The sequence below is a fragment of the Anarhichas minor genome, unplaced genomic scaffold (genome assembly GCF_050575085.1).
Source record: "Anarhichas minor isolate MPS153535 unplaced genomic scaffold, ASM5057508v1 ptg000062l, whole genome shotgun sequence".
NCBI classification, from domain to species: Eukaryota; Metazoa; Chordata; class Actinopteri; order Perciformes; family Anarhichadidae; genus Anarhichas; species Anarhichas minor.
The window spans coordinates 1,278,912-1,300,217 of NW_027466508.1; the positions used below are offsets into that span (position 1 = coordinate 1,278,912).

At 43.5% G+C, this 21,306-nt stretch overlaps 1 protein-coding gene across 1 annotated transcript in view; it reads left to right on the top strand.

Annotated features, from left to right (window-relative positions):
- Window positions 1-6,794: 6,794 nt before the first annotated feature.
- The window catches only part of nkd1 (NKD inhibitor of WNT signaling pathway 1), a 33,766-nt gene continuing 19,254 nt past the window's right edge, over window positions 6,795-21,306 (top strand). The window contains exons 1-3 of the mRNA XM_076078070.1: window positions 6,795-6,990; window positions 7,100-7,132; window positions 7,348-7,487. Coding sequence (XP_075934185.1) covers window positions 6,966-6,990; window positions 7,100-7,132; window positions 7,348-7,487 — 198 coding nt within the window. The 5' untranslated portion in view covers window positions 6,795-6,965. The remainder of the gene's footprint in view (window positions 6,991-7,099; window positions 7,133-7,347; window positions 7,488-21,306) is intronic.

Below are 21,306 nucleotides of genomic sequence, written 5' to 3' on the forward strand. Positions count from 1 at the left end.
CTAATATTCCCTCATCATCAGCTGGAGCTTGTGTATAGGCTAGTGCTAATTAAAATGTTAGCATGCTAAACTAGGATGTAAACATGGTTAACATTATACCTGGTAAACATCTTTTGTACATCATAGCGCACAAACAATTGAAACCATGACAGTTTTGAAAGAAAGAATCCTGCTTCGAGATGAAAACTTGAAGTTGGACCACATTCAAGTGCTGAGGCTGGCACTTAGACTAGTTTGACTTGTGCCAGAAATTGTGCTATAAAAGGAATCAATATGCTTTATTATTTATTTGTTCATTGTAAGGTACAGTCGTTGAAACATTTTATAGAGGTAAAAACCAGCCAGTAAAGAAATAGTGTTGCTTTTATTGCTTTTCTTCTGAAATGTCCTCGCTGCTTGCTTGCCAAGCAGCTACAGGCAGAATTATGTGGCGGTGGCGATGAGCCAACTCAGAAATGTTTTGTTGTTGTGGAAAAATTATTTTAAGTGCTTGCTTTACAATGCTGCTTGAGGCATGCCCGTTACTGCTGACAGCACTCTGTAGCTTTTGTCTGGTTAAATGATATGCTTTACAAGATTTTGTTTTAACTGAACTCATAAAAAGAACAATGTCAAAACAGCATGTTGTGAAATGCTCTTTGGAATAGTTCTGTTCAAAAAGTGCTCCGTATGATGTATTTTTCTGATTCAAGATCGGTGAATACATGAGCCTTTAAATGTACTTGATCACCTCTTTGTGGAGAAGTCCTATCCGCAGTGTTAAGTTCATTCATGCAGGAATAACGCTGTGAAATCTTTACATAAATTGTTGCAACATTGATTTCTTGTTTCTTCCAGGGCTGTGAAATACATTGAATCTACCTTGACAAATTAAGCTGCATGAACCTCCAAGGTATCTTTTTCACACCTATGTTGTTGCGTACAAGTCTCTTTCCTATTTGACAGCTGCAGTAATTATAGAAGCCCCACGGTTTCCTCCATGCAGGTTACACTAATGGTGCTATATTGCTTCACCTTTGAGAGTAACTGTTTAAAAATAGTTCAGCTTGAAAAACGAATCTACTATGTCATTCTGCAGTGTTTTAAACTTTTGCAAAGATTCAGACTGCATTGGCTGTTGCAGTGGAGGACACATCAACAGGACAGGTGGGACTAACTTTGACCTGTTTTATAGCAAATCTTCAACAGAAATCTGTGACAAGGGAGTCGGATCAAATTGATCTGTTGTGATATTTATTGGCTATGTTACATCGGCAGACATATGTATTTGGATTTTACCGTTTTCCCTCCAAAAAAGAGACATTGTCCTGCTTGTTTTCCTGTGGATCTGTAGGTAAAAGGTCACAGGTTTTTACGGACAGGAAGCCTTTCTGCAACAAGAGCCCAGAGGCTCACTGCGCCAAGTCATAGCCGTGTTATTCCGAAACTGGCCTCCTCGCTGTGGAACGTGCTGCTAAATATTTGGGTATTAGCCTGCCATTGTTTTCCTGTGTGGACCTCAGTCTCACGTCTCAAGCAGTATTCCCTGAAGATGATATAACACTCAGTGCAATTTGATCATGGCCTCTGCGATTGAACCCAAGCAGAGAGTGCAATTTCAAAGCCTGCAGAAACTATTCAAAACACCAGGGGCCCGTTAACGGCCCAGGATAATGAATTCCATGGCAGTGTGGGCCTCTATGTGTGGGAGACTCGGAGCTTAGCTAAATAAACCTTGTCTGGCTGAGTGGCCCCACTGGTGCCCGGCCCTGTGGGGACGAGAGCAGCCTGGTCTCTCACAGGTCACTGGACGGTCTCAGTGTTAATGACAGCCTCGTTTACCCTAAACTCACCGTTACGTCCACGAGCAACATCTCACACCTCCACTCTGTCACAAAGGATAGGCTACTGTTGGCAAGGGCATTGTTAGTGGCTCAGCTTGAAATGACAAACTGCGTCTGCAGAGGGTTCATGGGAGTTGTGCTGGTTGAAGCTGATAGCAGAGATCACTAGTCTTCCCTGTGGTGGGAGTGACAGGCTCTGATTTTTTTCTTCTTCTTCTTCTCTCTTCATTAACTATTCACATTTGCACCTTATGTGCAGATCACCATCTCCACTCCACGTGAGTCAAAGTAGTTCAAAGGCAGCGTTGCTTGGAAGTGTGCGCGCCACCCCCAGGAGTCGCCGGGCCTCGGACACCTGCAGGGTGGTTGGGTGCTGAGAGCTTGGGCGTGTTTGGATCAGGGACTGAATTTCCCTCTGAAGATGAGGAAAAGGTTTATGGCACGCTCCCATGAGAGTGTCTCTTGCTCTTTGAAGCTCCTGTCTTGGTGGCTGCTCTTATCTTAGGAAAGGATTATTTTATCTCCTCCTGTTCCTGTCTTTCTCTTCTTCTTCTTCTTCCTCTCTCTCGCTTTCCATCAACTCAGGTTTTGTGCGGATCTCTTAGGAGATCTCCTTGCCCTTGCTCTTTCACTCCACTCTTTTCCAATTCCCCCCTTTCAGAGCACACCCATCCCTCTTTTTAACGCCACCCCCACTCTCCTCTCTCTGCTTCCTCTGCTGCACCCCAACTCTCATTTTTCTTTCTTTTCCCCCATATCTCCTCTATTCTACCCTTCCAACACATGACAGACTGTGTAATTAATGAGCATCATAAACCTCTCTTTCTATTAGCTACCCATTAGTAAACCTGGCAAGCCTGTCATTTTGGACAAAAACACACAGCTCCTTCATTTGATCCCCACATCAAAGGGGGAACCCCACTGTTTTCGGCTGAATACACTAATTGTGTCCTCGTTCTGGATGGGGCTACACCCCCACCGCTTCAGAAAAGCAGCCAGTGCCGAGTGCAGATAGTAAAGAGAAGTACAGAAGCAGAAAGTATTGATTTAGGCCTAAATTTGGACGTTGGAAATTCGTCATTCAGCTGCACTCCTAAAAGTCTGCACAAGTGTGTGTTTATTTGCTGTTCATCACTGGCTCTGTTCAGTTTTACTGTAGACATATTTTGCAAAAAAGGAAACGTCAGTGGGCTTTAGGCCCTGTTACGAGTGTTTTATATGCCGCTGTTGAGATTAAAAGGAATCTTTAAGTGGGGTTCTCCTATTTTACACTACAAACCAACAACATAAAACACGGGATCAGCAATCTTATTAAGATAAATATCATCTGGAAGATTTTTTAAAAACTCGTATTATATATTTGCGCATATTATAGTCTCACATGCCTTCAAAGTAATTTTGTGCAGTTTAATGATTTTTTTGTCTGCTAATACGACAAAACATCGTCTGTGTGCCGCCACTTTGTTGTGACTGCACGGACTTGTCTGAAATATTCTGTGCGGCCACTACGCTAAAAGTGTTAGCATAGTGATCTACTGCGTATGTGTGGAACGCGTCCTCCAATGGGACATTATAATCAGAACTACCACACGACTGTGGTGTACACATCCGTTTGGGAGTATAACTGAGGCGTAACTCTTAACAGCAAATTGAGTTCATGAGTTTTTGTTTGATAATAATGCATAGGCTTAATTTTATTGAAACTGCACAATTCTTCACATAATAAACTCATCATTTTGAAGAATTTTCATTTTAAATATGTGCATTTTCTTTTAATAACAATAGTCGATGTAAAATTTTTAAAACCACATCTTTTGTGCCTGTCATGTGTGTGCATATATTTTTTTCTCTTGTATGCACTGCCACATAAAGTCACTGTGTTAATGGTCTTGTGGCGCATCGGATGCTCTCAAAGGAAGGAGCTGCTGTCTGTTAGTTAGTTTCTATAAATACATCAAAGGTGTTATTAGCAGTATGCCATTGCATCTGCTTTGATGTTGAATTTTACTCCACGTAGCACCTAAGAAACTGTTAAAATATAGTAGGCGTATTGCTGTAAACGCCTAAAATACACCAATGTGTCCATGCAGGAAAATTGTGAATCCAGGTCATTTCCATTGCTTTCAGTATGCAGAATGTCAAACGCATGCCAGTCTGTCTTTCCCTCCTCGGCTGACACATCACACGCTGGGCCACCACAATGGGCTGAGTCACTACCGCTGCAGGAATCAACACTGTACTTCAGTCACGATTGTCTTCTGCCCTTTATAACATCTATGCCCTTTTGTTCCTCAAGATAAAGGCAACAGTCACATGTTTGAGCTTTAAGCGCCCGGCAGCTGCTCCTCTCTCCCGCTACATGCTCCACATCCCCCACCTCACCACCAGGCATCGTTCCCTCCGGTGGGCTCTCCAGGCATCAGGCCCCTAACATTGTTACAGGGACATAAACACAGACAAACCATTAGATGCCCCCGAATCTAACCGTCTGAATGCCCCCCATTATGCCGGTTTCCAGGGAGAATGGCGAGTTTTATGGTGGAATGAGCTATAGTTGGCCACCAAAGTAGGAGCTCCCACAGGTCAATAAATACCTACATCAATCAGGCAGGTGCCTGAAGAATTTAGCTTTTTGTTCTATCAAGCTTTTTTCGACCATAAAAGAAGAAACACATCAGAAATCAAGAGACAGATTTCCATTTGATTTGACAAATGCTTTAATAAGAGCAAAACATTTACTTCATTTTTTTCCTCTGATTTGATGAGGTGTCAAGCTGAAATAACTGCATCCCGTGATAATGAGGATTGATTGGAGGTTTAGGGGTTCACGTCCGTGAGATGAAACTCATGCTTTAAACCCCCGCCACCTCCTCTCTCGCAGGCATCAAAGGCGAAGCTTGGAAATGGGGCCCGCAAAGCCATCTCTCCGTTGGCCTCTTCAAAGGACAGGAAGTGTGTCAGAGGGACAGGCCTTCTTTCCCAGCAAATTCAGGCGAGTTGCTATAATAACAAGCTCATCTGTGTGTCTGTGGCGGACTAGTTCAAAGGGGAGCCTGATTCCTCCTGGTGCAACATGTGATGATAGAGGCAGGATGCGGAAACCACTGTTTAGAAGAAATGCAACTGGAGGGCTGCATCAGAGACATGTCCAGTGTATAGTCTCGTCCCTAAAGACGTGAAAATCCTTCCCTGAAAATTGGGGCCTGATTACATTTTTGATCTCGACTTCCCCAAAAATCCTCCCAACTTTGTTATATTTGCATATGTCACCTTTGGCTATCAGCAGCTTAACTATGTGCAGGAATTTATAGGACTCGCTCTGCAGGTAGTTAGTGTATTAAAGTCTATGAAGGCTCCGGCTGTTGCATAGCCATATGGCGTGTGTATGAGGGTAGATACAGTATATTGATTGTTTTCCAACCGAGATGTATGTGTTGGAGGAATATGTATACAGGCTGGGAAAACCAGGCCTATAAACTAAAATATTAGAGGCCATGCTACCCAACCATGTGGTAGCCATCTCATAAAATGGTGATATATTTTGCCATAAGCAGCCCTTCAACAATTTGCTTTTACAGATGTTAAGATTATGTCCTAAAACTGAACAAAGCCTCCCGAATTTGAATCTGCTGTTTTTGAGGAAAAATACACCATGACACAGTGATGACAAGGGTTTTGATCTAAAATTAGACATCCAGCAATTGAAAAACATGCCATATTTCTTGTTGCAACTTGGTTGATAACACAAAAAAAATTGCTTTTAAGCAATATTAAAACCTGTGTATAAAAAGTGTATTATTTAAATGTACTTAAGTGCACAGATTTATGAAGATGCACTGTGATGTTTTTGTTCTTGTTTCTAGTACAAAAAAATATTTTTCTAATATGCATTTTTTTACTAACCATGGCATGAATGGTTTCTCTTTGAGGGTTAGTCTCATTCAACAGTCACAGATTGAAGATTGCAAAAAGTGCATGCACAATTCTTATAGTTGATTTATGTTTGGGTCGTGCATTGATAACTATCAAACATTGATGTGGTTTCTCTTAAGGATTTCTGAATCTTTAGCTTTCTCACAGAATGATTACTGTCGCATTGAGCCACGAGCAGCATGGCATAACACACGGCACAGTGGCCTCTCTGTCTTTTATTAAATAATTTAGGACTTCAAAATTATCTTAGCCTATTTTCATCTGCTGCCTCAGTCCAATAACACTTTGATTTTTAAACCTTTTGACGCACACTGACCACAGAAGACATTATAATAAGATGTTGTCCCCAGGAAGCCTCTGAGAGCATCATTTCTGGTGCGGTTTAATACTGAAATGAACAACTTTATAGGTCAAGAGAGGATCCAAACAGTCATCTAATGTGATGCTGGCATGCTCTATTAAGGTTGTTTATTCATTCTAAATTATTGAAGAGACATTGTAGCTAATACTTTGTGATTTTAGATGTAGGCTAATGTAATCAGTCACAGAATAATCAGTCATGCTTCATTGAGTCAAACGTATTGCATCTTACTAGTAGCCTAAGTTTTCTGATTTGCTGTCAATTAATATATCCCAACACTACATGTTGGGATTTGGATTGAGTTGAGGTGATTTGTCCCAAACCTAGCCAGAAGAAGGCTACCGGAAGTAGTTGCATTCATTTTCAGAATAAAAATATGTAGGCTAATTGACACGAAGTGGGCAATTTTTTAAATTGCAGGCAGGAACAGGTAACTTTTTTTTCCTGGTTTCACGTTTTATATGGCTATTAGAGCTAATAACATAGTAGACCAAATTATTTTAGATGTTGTTTCATTTCAAAATATTGTTGGCCCCATCCGTATTTTCGTTTTGCTAATCATTATTGTGTGAAGCCATGTGTCTCAGCAAATACAATGTTTTATTCTGAAAGCATTGACGGGAAGTCCTGTGTTGTCCTGTGTGTCTCTTGTCAGCGCGCGGCGCTCTGGATCAAAGGCTCGCTCGGCTCTCCAGTCTTACGGTCCTGTACTGAGCACAGCGCAGTCTGCCCTCGGTCTCTACGGACGCTCCGCTGTCTGGATATCGTAGCAGGGTTCTTTCTTTTTTTCCCCCTCCTCTGGATTATATTCTTCTGATGGTTTTTCAACTCCAACCCGATGCATAGAAATGGGTAAACTGCACTCGAAACATGGTAAGGTTTCTTATTCCTGAGAGAAATCACAGCTATATACTTCTTCTTCTGGTGCTGCGAGACTTTCGAGTAACACTATTCATTGTCTTCTGACTTTCTTTCTCTCAAGCCGCTATTTGTAAACAGAGGGAGAGTCCTGAAGGTAAGCGCGTTTATTTTCCTAAAATAAATACATTTACACAAAGTCTCATATTTTGGTCAGTTTGTGAGCAGCAGAAAAAACATTATTTTCAGAGTCAGCTCTCGGCTCATTAATTAAGAGTCCGACTCTTTGAAGATGGACCGCTTATGGAAAACATGAGTGCAGTGCGAGCAATTGTAGTTTGTAGCTGCTAATAGTGCGCTTCTTTGTTTCAGGCGACAGTTTTGTAGTCAACGCCTGTTTGGCGAGAAAGGGCATCGACGACTGGCTCCTGAAGCAGAAATACTATTGCACGAGCTCTCGCCTCGGGCAACAGGACTGTCACCACAAGAATAGCTGCGGTTTGACCACACGGGTGAGTACGAGTCTGTCCACGAGGTTCACGTATTTATAGGGAAGTGAAGCGTAATAGACGCTTGTTCAGTTGCGTCCTCGCGGTGCTTGTGCGCATTTCACTTAATTAGGACGAGGGGTTTTGCGGTGTTTTTTGTTCTACTATGCACTTCACGGCTTCTCACCTAATAAATAGTTTTATATGAGGCAGTGTATGTCTGTCCTTCTAATGCGCTCAAAGTATTGTCAAACTTTCTAAAAGCTTTGTTGGTGGACACACTTTTAATATTGGTGGCGAGGATGGATATGTATTCATGTTGGCTGCAAATATTTAGATGTTTCTGATTTCATACAGCGAAAAATGTAACATCTACCAATCTGTGATATACTTAAAATATACACATAACTGGAAACACGATGCTCACTGTTGAAGTGAACCACAAAACACCTGGTCTTACCTTTTTGTTTCCCTGTGACAAAATTAATGTTACCTCTCCTCCACTCATGTGGGAACAGATCTTTGTTCCACCAATGCACTGATCTGAGGTTGTTGTTCTTTTTTTTTTTTTATGGGGAACAATAGATCAAGCCTGAGTTGAAAGCATTGCAGTGTGACAGTCTGATGACAAGTGAGGATTGTAAAGGCTGGGGAGAAATGTTGGAGGTCATGCTTGTTTTGTATTTTGGCATTGCCGTAAACACTGTGCTGTTGTTGTCAAGTGGGGAAATCCTTTGGAATTGCTTCAGAGGAGACTTAAGCCTCTTTGGTTAGTGAGACCTTCCTCAAAGGCAGCATGTTGAAGGAATTGGAGCCCATCAAGAAAAAAAAAAAAGAAAAGGAAAATCTGTTCCTTCAGCCTCGATCCAGACACTTTGAGCAGAAATGCATTCGTCCATCAAATGCAGCCCAGATCCAGGCGCATTTTAACAAATTAGAGCAGCTATTGTTGTACTCTGTTGTGATGTTTTGTGGCCTTTTTGAAAAACTAGAATCCTACCATCATTAGCATGTAGCTGCTTGTTGAAATAATCACTTCCATTCTCTTTCCCTCTCATTCGTTTTTTAAAGTGATTATCGTGCATGCAAGACACAACTGCACATGGGTTCTTGGGGGGGAAAAAACCCCAAAAGAGCTGTTGGCATGTGGATTTATTTGCATGAACGTATGCATCAAACTTGAGGAAGTTTAAGGCAGCAGAAATGGGACTTCCGCCCCAAGTCAGGTCCAAAGTGCGCCATTGTTTTGTCCTCTGCAGCAAGGTGTTTTTTGAAGCTTCACTTTGCCTGAAGAGCAGCTATGGTGTTGCATGGTGAGTTAGTGATGAGAGAGAGCTAGTGGTCATTTTATTGAATGCTAATTTAATGTGACGTGCAAGTAATTGAGTGTAGTAAATGTGTTGGGAGGGTGGAACTGCAATAAACATCTTCGTATAGTAACAGGACACCCCTCACATCAGGCTGTTGTCTCTTTGGAGATCTCTCTGAGAAAAACACCTGAAACTGTGTTTAATTTGTAGAGCATGTGGACGCTGTAGAAGCAGAAAAGCCATTTACAGCTTGCTTATGTGCTGAGTGGGCTTCATACGCTTATGGCAATTTAAGCATTTATAACCACATTATTACCATGCAATTACCATCCATTATTACCACAAAAACAAAACATTCATTATTTTCTTTTCTGGAAATATCCATGTGCTGCATTTCACAACAACAGTGGTGTGTGTGTGTGTGTGTGTGTGTGTGTGTGTGTGTGTGTGTGTGTGTGTGTGTGTGTGTGTGTGTGTGTGTGTGTGTGTGTGTGTGTGTGTGTGTGTGTGTGTGTGTGTGTGTGTGTGAGAGAAGTTTTGGCCCGGGATGCAACAGGAGCCCCTGCTGAAAGGGGTGGATGTTTTGGAAAATAAATTGTTAGTGGAGCTTAGTTTTTATAAATAAATCAAGTCTGGGTGCCTAATGGCTTTTATAGCTCAGAGGGAGAATGAATAAAAGAAGAAAGGTGTTTCCACCATCAATATGTATTTATTTTTCTCTTTTGTTTTGCGATTATAAAGAGAATCCAAAATATTTAATATTTAATATTAAAGTCTGAACCATTTGTTTGCAAAGGTGTAATCACTATGCAAATTATTACGAGTACAACATTGATATGTTCGAGAGCATTGCAAGATGTTTTTTTTGTTAATTTTGCTTCTTTTTTTTTGGCACATTAAAGCTATTGAAGACGTGGCACACAAATGTTATGAGGTCCCAACGTCTAAATGATCTCAAATGTTGAATTAGTGTTATTTAAATGAAGCCTTCTGTAAATAATAGCACGTTTAGAAACTTCACCCCAAGGTCTTTATGAATAAGAGCAGAAGCTAACCTCTCAGGCGAGAGAATGTGGGTCAACTCTCTTAGCTTTTAAAGCTGCCTATAGTGCGTAGAATACCTGGTGAGACCGTTATTTATAGCCCCTGTTCTTTGAGCACCCCTCCCAGCTGAGCCAGGGTCCAGGAGAATGTGGGTCGGGTGTCAACAGCAGGAAGTTCACGCTTGGAATTCTTTTGATCTGATCTTTTCCAAACCATATTCCCTGTAGGAACAATGCTGTTTTCATACCTGGTTTTAAAGAGCCGCTCACATTCACAGTTATTCTTCATTTATGGTTTTTAAATCCAAATGGTGGTCTAAGCATGCGCAGATAGATTGAGACACAAAGATGCGCTTGAGATCTTAATGATATTACCATGCCGACTCTACACCCATTCATGAGTTCTGCAGTCAGATGGAGTTTGTTTGAGCTTGGCAGACAGTGAGTGAGTGAGTGAGTGGGCAGGTGTATCTGTGGGTCTCAACACATGAGATCCAGGTCACGGCACACTTTCTCCCCCGTGTACAGCATGGTGTCTACACCTACCTATACATTTGATATGTTAAGGGCGTTGATACTCTTGGCATCAGATGAAATAAAAGTCTGTTATGTTTGTGGCATGTCAAGAGGAACTAAAAAGATCTTATTCCACCCAAGGTTCCCCTTTTTCTATTCTTAAAATCCCCCTCCTCTTTCCCCTCCTGGTCTCCATCTGTTTCTTGCGTTCACCCTGTGGCCCTGTGTTGATTGTGGCTGATGAAATGAGACTGAATTTGAAGCGGGCCATGCGGGGAAGTGTCAGCGGTGACACTGATGGCTCCTCCTCTGCCGTGAAGCCCCGCCCTCTGTGTCGTAAAAGCCACATCCCATCTCCCACTTAGCTGCTGCTCTCACAATTCCCAAGCTCAGATGTGTTGTTTTTTTTTAAACTGAGCCTCCACTCAGCTCAAATAGTTTGGAAGCGTAGACTAAAAGCAAAGGTACGTGTGACGGCAGAATGCAACTCCAAAGTGAATCACGGTGAAACTTCTGGCCCCAACCCCGTTGTCTCGCAGTTGGTTGCTAGCTCTTTGATTTTTTTTAAATAGAAAGGTTTTTTTGGAAGAAGGCCTAAAGCTTTTAACCGCATTCCCTCAGCCTCCAAGTCTGATAAAAGACATGGCAGGGTTTGCGCCCCATTCGTCTTTCGCGTCTGCTGTTGTGCTTTTTCTCTCCTTGTCGTCTTCACAAAGCGAGGGCCCTTGTTCTAGGAGCTGAAAGCACCTTTCAAATGCAGACTCGTCTTCCTCTTCCTCGCCTTCTTTCTGTCCTTTCCCTGTGCGTTTTCCTTTCCCACCGGCTGGCCTCTTGTGCTGTGCTGTGGTGACGTGTATGCCCCTCTCCCACCGGGCTCTACCCCCTCTGTGCTCCCAAGGGACCGAGGGCCTGTTGTTGCTCTTTGAAGAGGCTGGGAGGAAAAAGTTTGGAGCAACACTCTAAAGAGAAGAAAAGCCTCCGCCTATGGAGGAGGAGGGGTAGCACCTGGCCATTGAGGGGCTCTGTGATTGTTTTTGATTTTCCCATGAGAAGATGGCGTGGAGGTCTCAGGCTGACGTCAACATAGCTTGGGGGACGGGGAGGGTCGAGGAAGTGCAGCTGGCTTTAGTGTCACATCCGGCGTCGTGTGTCACCTAGATTACTCAACGCTGGAGGAGATTCTCCTGTGTGACAAAGCAGAGCAGACAACTCTCCTTTTCTGTGAATGCAGCCTTCCGGAAAGGTCTTCTGTGAAAGAATGACAGTGGTTTAGAGTCAGGTAAAGCCCTGGTGGCATGTAGACACTTGATCGGGTGTATCCACAGGGTTTAGCACCTTTTTGTGCTAAAGCATCTCCTCTCCATCTCTCCTATGTAATTCACAATGGCCACTATACATCACATACCATTTTCTAATTGTATTATGGAATGCTGTTTCAAATGTGTTCAGTCTAGTTGTCTCCGAATTCTTCAACAAGTACGATACAATGGTAAAAGTTTGTAATGGCAAAGATCAACTGTTACTTGAAGGTGTCATTGGGAACAAAACCACGTCGCTTGTCATCTTAATGGCATGAATGAAATGACGCTCATGTATGTGCAAATCTGTTCACGCATGAGCATGCGAGTGTGCCGTCAGCTGTCCGGATGCACTCCAGAGATCAAAGGATTCTGGGGGAATGTGCTCTAAATCTCGGAGGATTAGCGGCTGAGATTTTGCTTTGTTTCCCCAAATATATGCTCAGTATACGGAGAGCTGTTGATCAAAGTGTCTCTCACCGCCCCTTCACAGATGCATTTAGGCTGGCAGCTTCTATTCCACACGTTAGGATGGCATTCATTTCACAATTTCAAGAAATGGTTATATTTTTAGGACGTTTGGCTATTTAGTTTTCCTTTGCTTTGAAAGTGGACTCAGATTGAAACATGTGCATAGTGTATAGTAGAAGTAGTGTGATACTCTGAGCAGATAATCCAACTATAAAGCAAGGAATCCCTCTGTCTGTAGGTACGTGTGTGTGTGTGTCCTTGTGTGTGTGTATTGCTGTGGACCCAAGGATGCGCAGCGTCGGCGTTAATGTGATTTAGACACGCAACGCTTTGACTAAACAGCTTCAGGGCTCTGCAGACGGAGTGGAGCATGTTGTCCACAGTGGGCCTTTTCTTCAGACTGCAGCTAACCTGTGCTGCTGGATGACTGAACATACTAACATCACAACCGAATTCTTCTTCACTTCCTCTTCGTCAACGAGCGATGAGTGCCTCTCGTTATCATTCTCGTAGCGATCGTCCCGCTTCGACCGAGCACTGCACTAGTCCATCTGAATCTAGAGTTCATTTAACTGACATCATCATCATCTTTGCCGTAATGCTTCCACGTCTTCGACCTTTGATGTGTGTGTATGCCTTCGACATGCTGATGCCTTTTGAAAAGCTACGGGAAAGCGTTCTTTTCCCCCAAAAAATCTTGAAATCTTGAGGTAGAGAGGAGAGCAAGACCATGGCTAGTTTTATGTGGTAGATCAAAGACTTTTACAACCAGGCAGTAACTTTTCATATAATTCCTTCAATAGATTCATGTGTGACATTCAGGTGGGTTTGATTATCACACATGCATACAAGTCAAGAATAGGTTTCCATCCGATGTGGATGACTTATGTGTGATTTCTGCCATATTCCCGAAACCAAAATATCTATTATAACTTCAAAATGTAAGAGTCCACATGTCAGTTATAATGCTGTTTTTATTATATCAAACTTAACCAAAGAGGACGTCTTTCATTGCAGTGAAACTACGCATTGGTAAATGTACAAATATATGAAACATGGGTAACATTTTCTCTTAATACACAGCCATCACTAGGGATGGGTATCGTTAGGATTTAACGATACCAGTACTCTTATTAATTTTGCTTACCGGTTCGGTTCCTTTTCGATGCTCTTATTGGTTATTTTTGATGATAGTGTGGAAAAAAAAGACAATTAATTCAGAAATGTATTGACATTGCTTTATTGTTCTTGTATGTAAACAAATAGTCTTTTTTGAGCAGCAATACAAGAAGTTACAAAATCTTTAAAAGACATTCGCAGCTAAATAATTAGCTAAGTGATTAGCTCTCATTAATTAACCTATTCTTATTAGCAAACTCCCCTCCTGCAAAGACAGGCGCTGACTTTCACAGACTTTCCATGGAGATCTCACTCCAGAACCTCTAAAGTACCGATAGCAGAACCGTTAACTCCGGACCTAATCGATACTCTGGGTTTTTACTCATTTGACACCAATTACTGCCTAGAACCGAGTTTGGGTGGGGCATTCCTAGTCATCACAGAGCAAAAACAAAACCTATTTCACTGTACGCATTTTGACTTGCAGCAGAGGTGTATCTTATAACAATAACAATGGCTCAGTTCCATAAAGTGTCCCAGTAAGCCATGACAGTGAGCCAGCGTGCGCACTACCAGGGCCCTGGACCTAACTCAACTACAGTGTTGAGGAGTGAGAGGAACATAAATCAGTTGTCATAGTTGATTGAGTAACTGTTTTTCACATGGTAGAGTCAATCAGTCTGCACTTAATGCACACAGACATCATTTCTTAAGTGTTTCTGCACAATCCCCCCCAAAAAGAGCCAAATCTATTTCTGATTGTAAGACTAGTGTGTTATAGGTTTGGGATCGACGGGGCTGTGTGAGCGTGCGTGGGACTGTTAGGAACTCTCGGTGACTGGGGCTCCTGTGGTGGCGCTGAGCTCCTCTGCCCATTTTAATCACCCACTTAAAAGGATCCGCTGAAGTGGGTGTTTAAGTGTTTAAACCTCCCGAATAATTCTCTCTTGTTTGTTTATCAGGTTCCCCTGCGGGTTGCGCTCTGGCCCGTGCAGTAAGTGCTGAATAATTTGACTGAGCACTCAAAGTGGCTCTCAAATAGGACGTGATCAACATCTGCATAAAACTGCTATCGAGCTCTCATGAGAGTGCGCGCGTGCACAGAAGCGTGCACTCGTGTGCCATAAAGCGCACAGGCACATTACCCATTTGTTTACCCTAATATGTGAATACATTTATCACCGCTAACAGACGCACAGCCCCAGTGTAATTCCCTTCCACTTGTTTTTCTTACAAAACTGGTCGTATAGGGAAACACCAGCGACGGACTACACGGCTCCCATGAGCCCCGCTGCTGCGGTCGTCCTCCTTGTGTTTGAGCGCCGCGGGGGCCAGGGCTCTAAGGCCACCTGAGGTAGAGCGAGTGGAGGAAGTGTATTTAGGTAAACAGAGTTGGGAGAGCATTGTGCCTCCCACAGATAGAGGTTCCAGGGCACTTCAGCTCTTCCTGTGGTGCCAGGGCTGGAGGAGGTCTGGATTGTCTGTTAAGGGGATGTTTTTGGTGGAAGGGAAAGCTAAACAGAGGAGCGGTCCTGCTGAAAGGAAAGCTGTCCTCCCCTGGTGTGTTTACGCTCCACAGGTGCCGCAACCTAAAGAGGACCTCCAACTGGAGACTCTCAATGAAGCAGGCCAACCCTGTGCTCCCCAAAGGAACTTTTGCCCTGTCCGTCAAACCCACTGCCCCCCCCCCCCCCCCCCCCACCCAGTTTCTTGCTCAAGTTTGAAAAAACAACATCCTTGGACAAAGGATTTGTAAGTCTTCTGGGCAGTGATTCCCGGTCGCAAGATAACTTCTTGGGGGGCGCCAGATGGTTGTGGAGAAAAGAACAAAATGTCATATTAAGAATTAAATAACAATTTATTTAGACTGGGGAAGGGTTTTGACATTGCATTACGCCTCAGAATAGATTTTATTGAGTGTGTTTGGGTAAGTCGTTTCTGACGGGGGATTTCTGGCGGGTCAGTGGGAGAGAAAACGTCACAGAACCCATCAAAAATCCTCAGTACCTGGAGCACATTGGACAACCAGGTGTGAACTGTTAAAACTAAACCAAACTCGTAACAAACAAAGCAGTATTTATTTATCAGAGCATTCACAATAATCACTCAAAATGCGAAGGCCTACCTGGTTATTCTGGGGGGGGGATCCATCTCCACTATTGTTTTTCACTTTAAGGATATAACTTTTAACTTTTCATTAGTCATAAATGGTGATCCATATCAGTGCTGCTATCAGTATGCAGATACTATGATAATTTCACTGTTATTCCAGACACAATGTAGCTGTCAAACCAATAGTGATGTGCCTGAGCTTTTTCATTAATATAGTTTTCTGGTTTCTGATTTGTGAGTATTTCTTTGTGTTTCTTTAATTTGTGTATGAGCACCTTCAGAAGAATTTAGTCACTGTGTGTAACTGAGTAACTTACTCTGCTGCAAATTCATTACGGTGAGCAGCTATGAATAGAAAGCGTCCCCTTGGCACCGGCACACTTGTATACAGTAGATGAAGTGTCTATTTCTGCTGCGATGTTTACTTGCAAAGTTCAAACACACTGTGTAATTACAGAGATTTTGGGTAACTACAGTTAAAAGGTCAGATGTGAGGGCTGTTTAGAGGTAGTGGCTTGTGGCTGCCAGGATGTCGGCTCCAAACATGCTGTGTGTGTGTGTGAGTATGGATATGCGTGTGCATAGGCAGAGAGGAGGAATGGCCTCCTTGGTGTTGAGATCAGTTACATCTGGTCAACATGCACACGTCAGAGGTTTTCATAACCGCCACCCAACACATGGAGCTCCGCTGTTGATTGCAGTGACGAGGTTTAGAAACTGGCTTTGAATGGAGTAAAACGGGCCGGTTGTTATTGATGCCGGAGGAATTGTAAAGCTTTTATGACGTCTCCTCGTCTACAGTTTGTTACTCCTTCAGCGTGTCTAGTGGCTAGATGACATACAGACTGAGGAAGTGCAATCACAATTCTACCCTGACAACTTGCATAACCGGTTCAGTAGGTCAGATAATAATGTGATTATAAAAAAAGTTTACAACTCTAAGGTACAAATGAGCACATCTTTTGCCGGTAATGTCATCTTTTGAATTTGAAAAACACAATTGAATGTTGTGGAAAACATGAAAGATCTCAGCATGAAAATATCACCCATTTTATTATTTTCTTGTAGCTTCTCAGACGACAAGTCCCAGAGGTGTTTCTTCTCATTTGGCTGCGGTTAAAGATTTAAGTGCCTGTCACTTTCTTGCTGCCCTCGAGGTAGACTCCTCCCACACTTTGCAGCACTTGAGACTGGCGTCTGAAGCCACGCAGACGACTGAAGCACCGTCTCTCCTCAAAGAGAGCTTTGACTAATTACTGAGACCCTCTAGACACAGTGCAGCGCGCTCGCTGTTAAACACAACATGTGTGGAAGCAGGCATGTTGCCAACTATAGTCTAAAGTGTATAAACCATCCTATTTTGCAGTAATGACCGACACACACACACACACACACTCCGTAAGCTCATGCCACCTCAGCAGGGCGACTCTGTCCTCCATGAAGTTAAAGGTTCCTTCATGAAGGGTGAGATATCCTATTGCTGTACTAACCGCACATGCTTTTGGAGATGAGGTGTACCATTTTGCATGCGACTCCCCCTCTTTCTCTTTCTCTCCTGTCTTTTTTTCTCTCACTCTTTGGACCTGAGCGTCACTCTGAATTCAGAGGGCTATAATGTTGTGATTTGTTACTCTTGGCAGGCGGAGACCATCTGTAAATCAAGGCCAAGCGACAGGCTGTCTCCATTCCCATACAAACCATAGCTTCCTCTTGGGAATGCAAGGTCCCAAAGTGGAGTTCATCGGCTGGAGGAGAATGTGTTTTAAGGATTCACCTCTAGCTCAGATTCCCTGTTAACTCTCTGACTCCCGAGGAAACTTGAGGATAAAAACAGAGGCGGTCGTGTCGGCTCACATGTTACCGTAATGCCTGCGTGGGGCCGGTTGTTTTTGTGTGCACAGCTACAGGGCTATCGCTAACTGCTGGCGCTCATTTTGTGCATCACAGGTAGTGTTGTCCTTTTCAATTTTCACATACAAACTTAAAAGAAAGCAAGAGAATACTTGTGAGTGAGGCCCGATGTTTTATTTTTATATACACCTCGTATCCTCTCCCTCTGAGATAAAACAGTGCGATACATGTTAATGGCTGTGGTTACATATTTTGCAAAAGCTAATAAAGGCTGTTACCTTGAGTTACAGGTAGGGTTTAGTGCCTGAGGGGCTGGCTGAGTTGTAAAAGCTTATCTTTGCAGGTGTAAAAGTTTTGTAAATGGGTCATTAAAGTGTTGGCCAACTTCACACATAAAACACAAAAAAGGGAGAGGGGGGAGGGAGATTACTTCAGATCAGCATGTTTCTGAAGCGAAGAGATGAAGGCTGTAAATCTTTGCTAATATTCCACTGAGCCTTTCAGGAGGCAGCCTTTGATGTGGGTGAGGTAATGTGACCAGCAGTGTTTGCAATGTTAATCTGACGTGGGGAGATGGCTGATGGCTGTTCGCTATGGCCCGACAAAAGAAAAGGCATAAAAAATAAAAAATGAGATAGCAAACAACACGTGTGCAAAAATCCAGACGAATGTACACACGCACGCACGCTCACATCCTTGCAACCTCTTATCCAGCAATGTCAGAGAGTTCATTTGAGCTGACGTTCAGTATAATTTGACTTAATATATAGTACACAAAGAATAAGTCTACTGAACCACGCCTCCTCCGCGTGCAGGGCCCTTTCATCAACATGGTGTTAGTGTGTGTGGAGAATCTGTGCATGACCTGTGTGGTGAACTACAGTTAACACGATAAGCCCTCTGGCACGTACTGTCTGCTCAAACCCCTCCGGTCTCGGTGGTGCTGACCGTGCACACTTTAATCATAGAGCGGCTTCCTCTCTCGACCTGCCTGGTGATGGATTCTAACTCCGCGGCTGTAATTTCCTTCCCGGGGTGCAGAGAAGAGGGTGTGCCGTGACCAAAGGGGTGTCTGGAGAGAAGGTGTCTGTCTTTGATGTTCCCTCTGAGACGTCAAATTACACGTTAGTCCTCCTCAGGCGGCAAAGTTGAAGGACTTACTTGTTCATTTATTTATCCAGTTTGTTGTCTACTCAACTCAAGTATTGCTCTTTCTATCGAGATGGGGAAAAATCAAGGCAAAGAAAGTGGCCGAGTATCAGAGGAGAAAGCTTTAGTGTCCATTTGAGGGTTTTAACCACTTAATTTTTTTTGGGATAGTGAACTAATGCTGCTCAGCTCAGTGTAATATTTGTTCTGAAAAATAAAACATGTGCCCTAAATATACTGTAAATGTGCATTCACACCAAACATGGCACGAATTATTCGCGCTTGTAGATTACATACAAAGTCTATGCACAGACGCGATGAGACAGGATTGATGCGAATTTCGTGCGAAGTTGAGCGAATTCGCAATGGCGTGACGCTGCGGCGCGATAGCCTATCAGCGTTGAGATGCTCCCCCTGTCATCACTGACGTCCTGCCGTTGTTGAATCAGGAAACATACACTGTAGCCGTCTGTATTCACCCAGAGCTCTACGATACCTCATATCAATAGAGACCGGACCAAACTATGTGTATGTAAACCATATGGTACAAACAATGAATAGACGCTGCCGTATTTACGTCTAGATGACGTTATTCTGAGTGTTGGTGGAGCTGCTACAATGTTAGCATACCCTAGCAACGATCGATCCAAGCTCCATTGAGAAAACAAGTATTTTAAAAGTTATTTGCTTGAGAGAACTAACAAAACATGAATTCAGACTTTTTACAAATCGGCATCATTACGTAGTTATTTCGGAGTCCCTTTTTGTCGGTTTATTACCGTTAAATCACAGCCAAATCTGTTTATTTTGGGTTCATACAGCTGTAGTAAACAGCCGACGTGTGGCTTGCTAGACACAGTGAATACAGCTCGATAAAATACACGGAGCTCCTCCGGACTTTGTTATGAACCCAGACAAGACGGCGTTTAGTTTCCCGTGATATCTGGGACTTCCACAACGCGTACTAAGCAGAAATACGGGTTATTTTTTCCACGGTTGATGGCGGACAGTTGAACGGCTTTCAGGGCGATAAGCCACGCTCTCAGGCGCGTCCAGCGCGATTCACGCGAATGAACACAAATGGTCCCCAGCGAGACCGGCGGCGCGAATGACGCGATTAACGCCGTTTTTGGTGTGAACAAGGCATAAGGTGCTCCGGACTAAACACATCCACCAGATAGCTCATGTTTCGTTAATGTTGCATGTGAAGGGGCTCAACATCAAACAATTTACAATCTGTGACCTCTGAAACGGCATCGAGTTTCTTATCAAAGCCATAAAATTGCATCGTAAAACACAGCAGATATAACTTCCTCTTGGCACCGCCGATTCCTTGTGAGATCCGTTTTCGTTTTTTTTTTTTTTTGTTTTTTTTGCGAAGCTCTGGCAATTTCAGAAGACCCAAGCCTTGGATCCAGCGTTGCCAACTTGGCGACTTTCTCGCTAAATCTGGCGACTTCCCAAACCCTCATGGCGACTTTTTTTGTCAAAAGCTACTAGCGACAAATCTAGCTACTTTTTCTGGTGTTGTTGGAGACTTTTCTGGTGTTTTGACTCTGACGTGAAAGCACGTACCGTTCGGCACGCGGGAGCTGCCGTGAGCCCCTCCGCCACCCCAAAGCACTCAAAGGCAGTTAGTCTCACGGTAGCCCCTCGCGCAGCAGTCCCAGCTGCAGAAAGAGGAGACCCACACTCTCCGTGTCCAGACTGCAAATGAATCGCGCATGCGCTAAGCCGCCGCTGTTCCCGCCTCTCTCCTACAGCGCTCATTACAAATATGCAAATTAGGCGATGATGTCATATAGCGACTTCTAGCGACTTTTAGGACAGCCAATAGCTACTTTCCTTACTGAGGAGTTGGCAACACTGGTTGGCTCTATCAGAGCAAATTCACGACACTACCTCAATGCATCGTGTGATAATGAGCCTGATAGTTTCGGTGTAAAAAGGGGATTCATCTTGTTTGGCTACAGAGAAATGCGGAGAGATTAATTTGCCGTGGCTCTCAGTCAGTAGGTGTTGTATGAAAATTGGCCTCGTCTCCCCTCCCTCCATAAATGGGACCGTCTCGCGTCAGCTTTGCTATGCTATATGATTATCTGAGATCTTTATTTCATGTGTGAAAACGGATCCCCTTTGAAGCCTCACTCAGGCAGAGCAGCGCTTCACTACCTCACATCAACACTCTCTATCTTGGCTCCATCTCAGGGCGTCGTGTTTTACTGCTACGTGGGGCTTTGAAAGAGGGAAGGTGAGGAGCACTCCAGCGTGAAGAACTGCAAAAACCCAGGTTTAAACTGTTGCTGATGACTGGTGGTCCGTTTTAGTTTCCCCCCCCCCCTCCTGCAGCACCCCCACACATTGCAGGACAGGCACTGCTCCAGATTCCAAGAGTTGTGCTCGGTCCTTTGAAACGGCCTCCGGTGTATCTCAGTTTACTCTTTGGGTTGGTGGAGAGGGATGGTTATTTCCTCTCCTGAGGTCCTCTGCGAGTAACCCCACACCTATAAGCTAATTTGCAGCTTTAAAACTAATACAAGCTAATTTTTTGTTTGTTGATGTTTTACTTCTCAGTTTTCAGCATCGGGGCTGTGTGCGCACTAGGGATTTTGAAAAAGTCCCATGCTATACAGCTGTTTTCTGCATTAGTAATCCATGAACTTCAGCTATTGGCTGTTATCCAGCCTAGACAGAATCCGTCGAAATAATTTTTGTTTGCCAAGTGCACCAAAGTACAAAGACATGATGACAAGTTAAGTGTATCTTAACATGCCTGGTACACGGACAGTCCCTTTGTATATAATGATACTACCCGACCTGTAGTCTACTATCTCTATCGAGCTGTAGCTGTGATATATACGCCACGAGTGCGAATAATCATGCTTTCTGTAGTGCTCTGTTTCACACTTTCCAGTGTTGGGTGGCTTTTATGTGAATGTCAGCGACCTCAGCCGTTTGAAAGGCACAGGGGGAA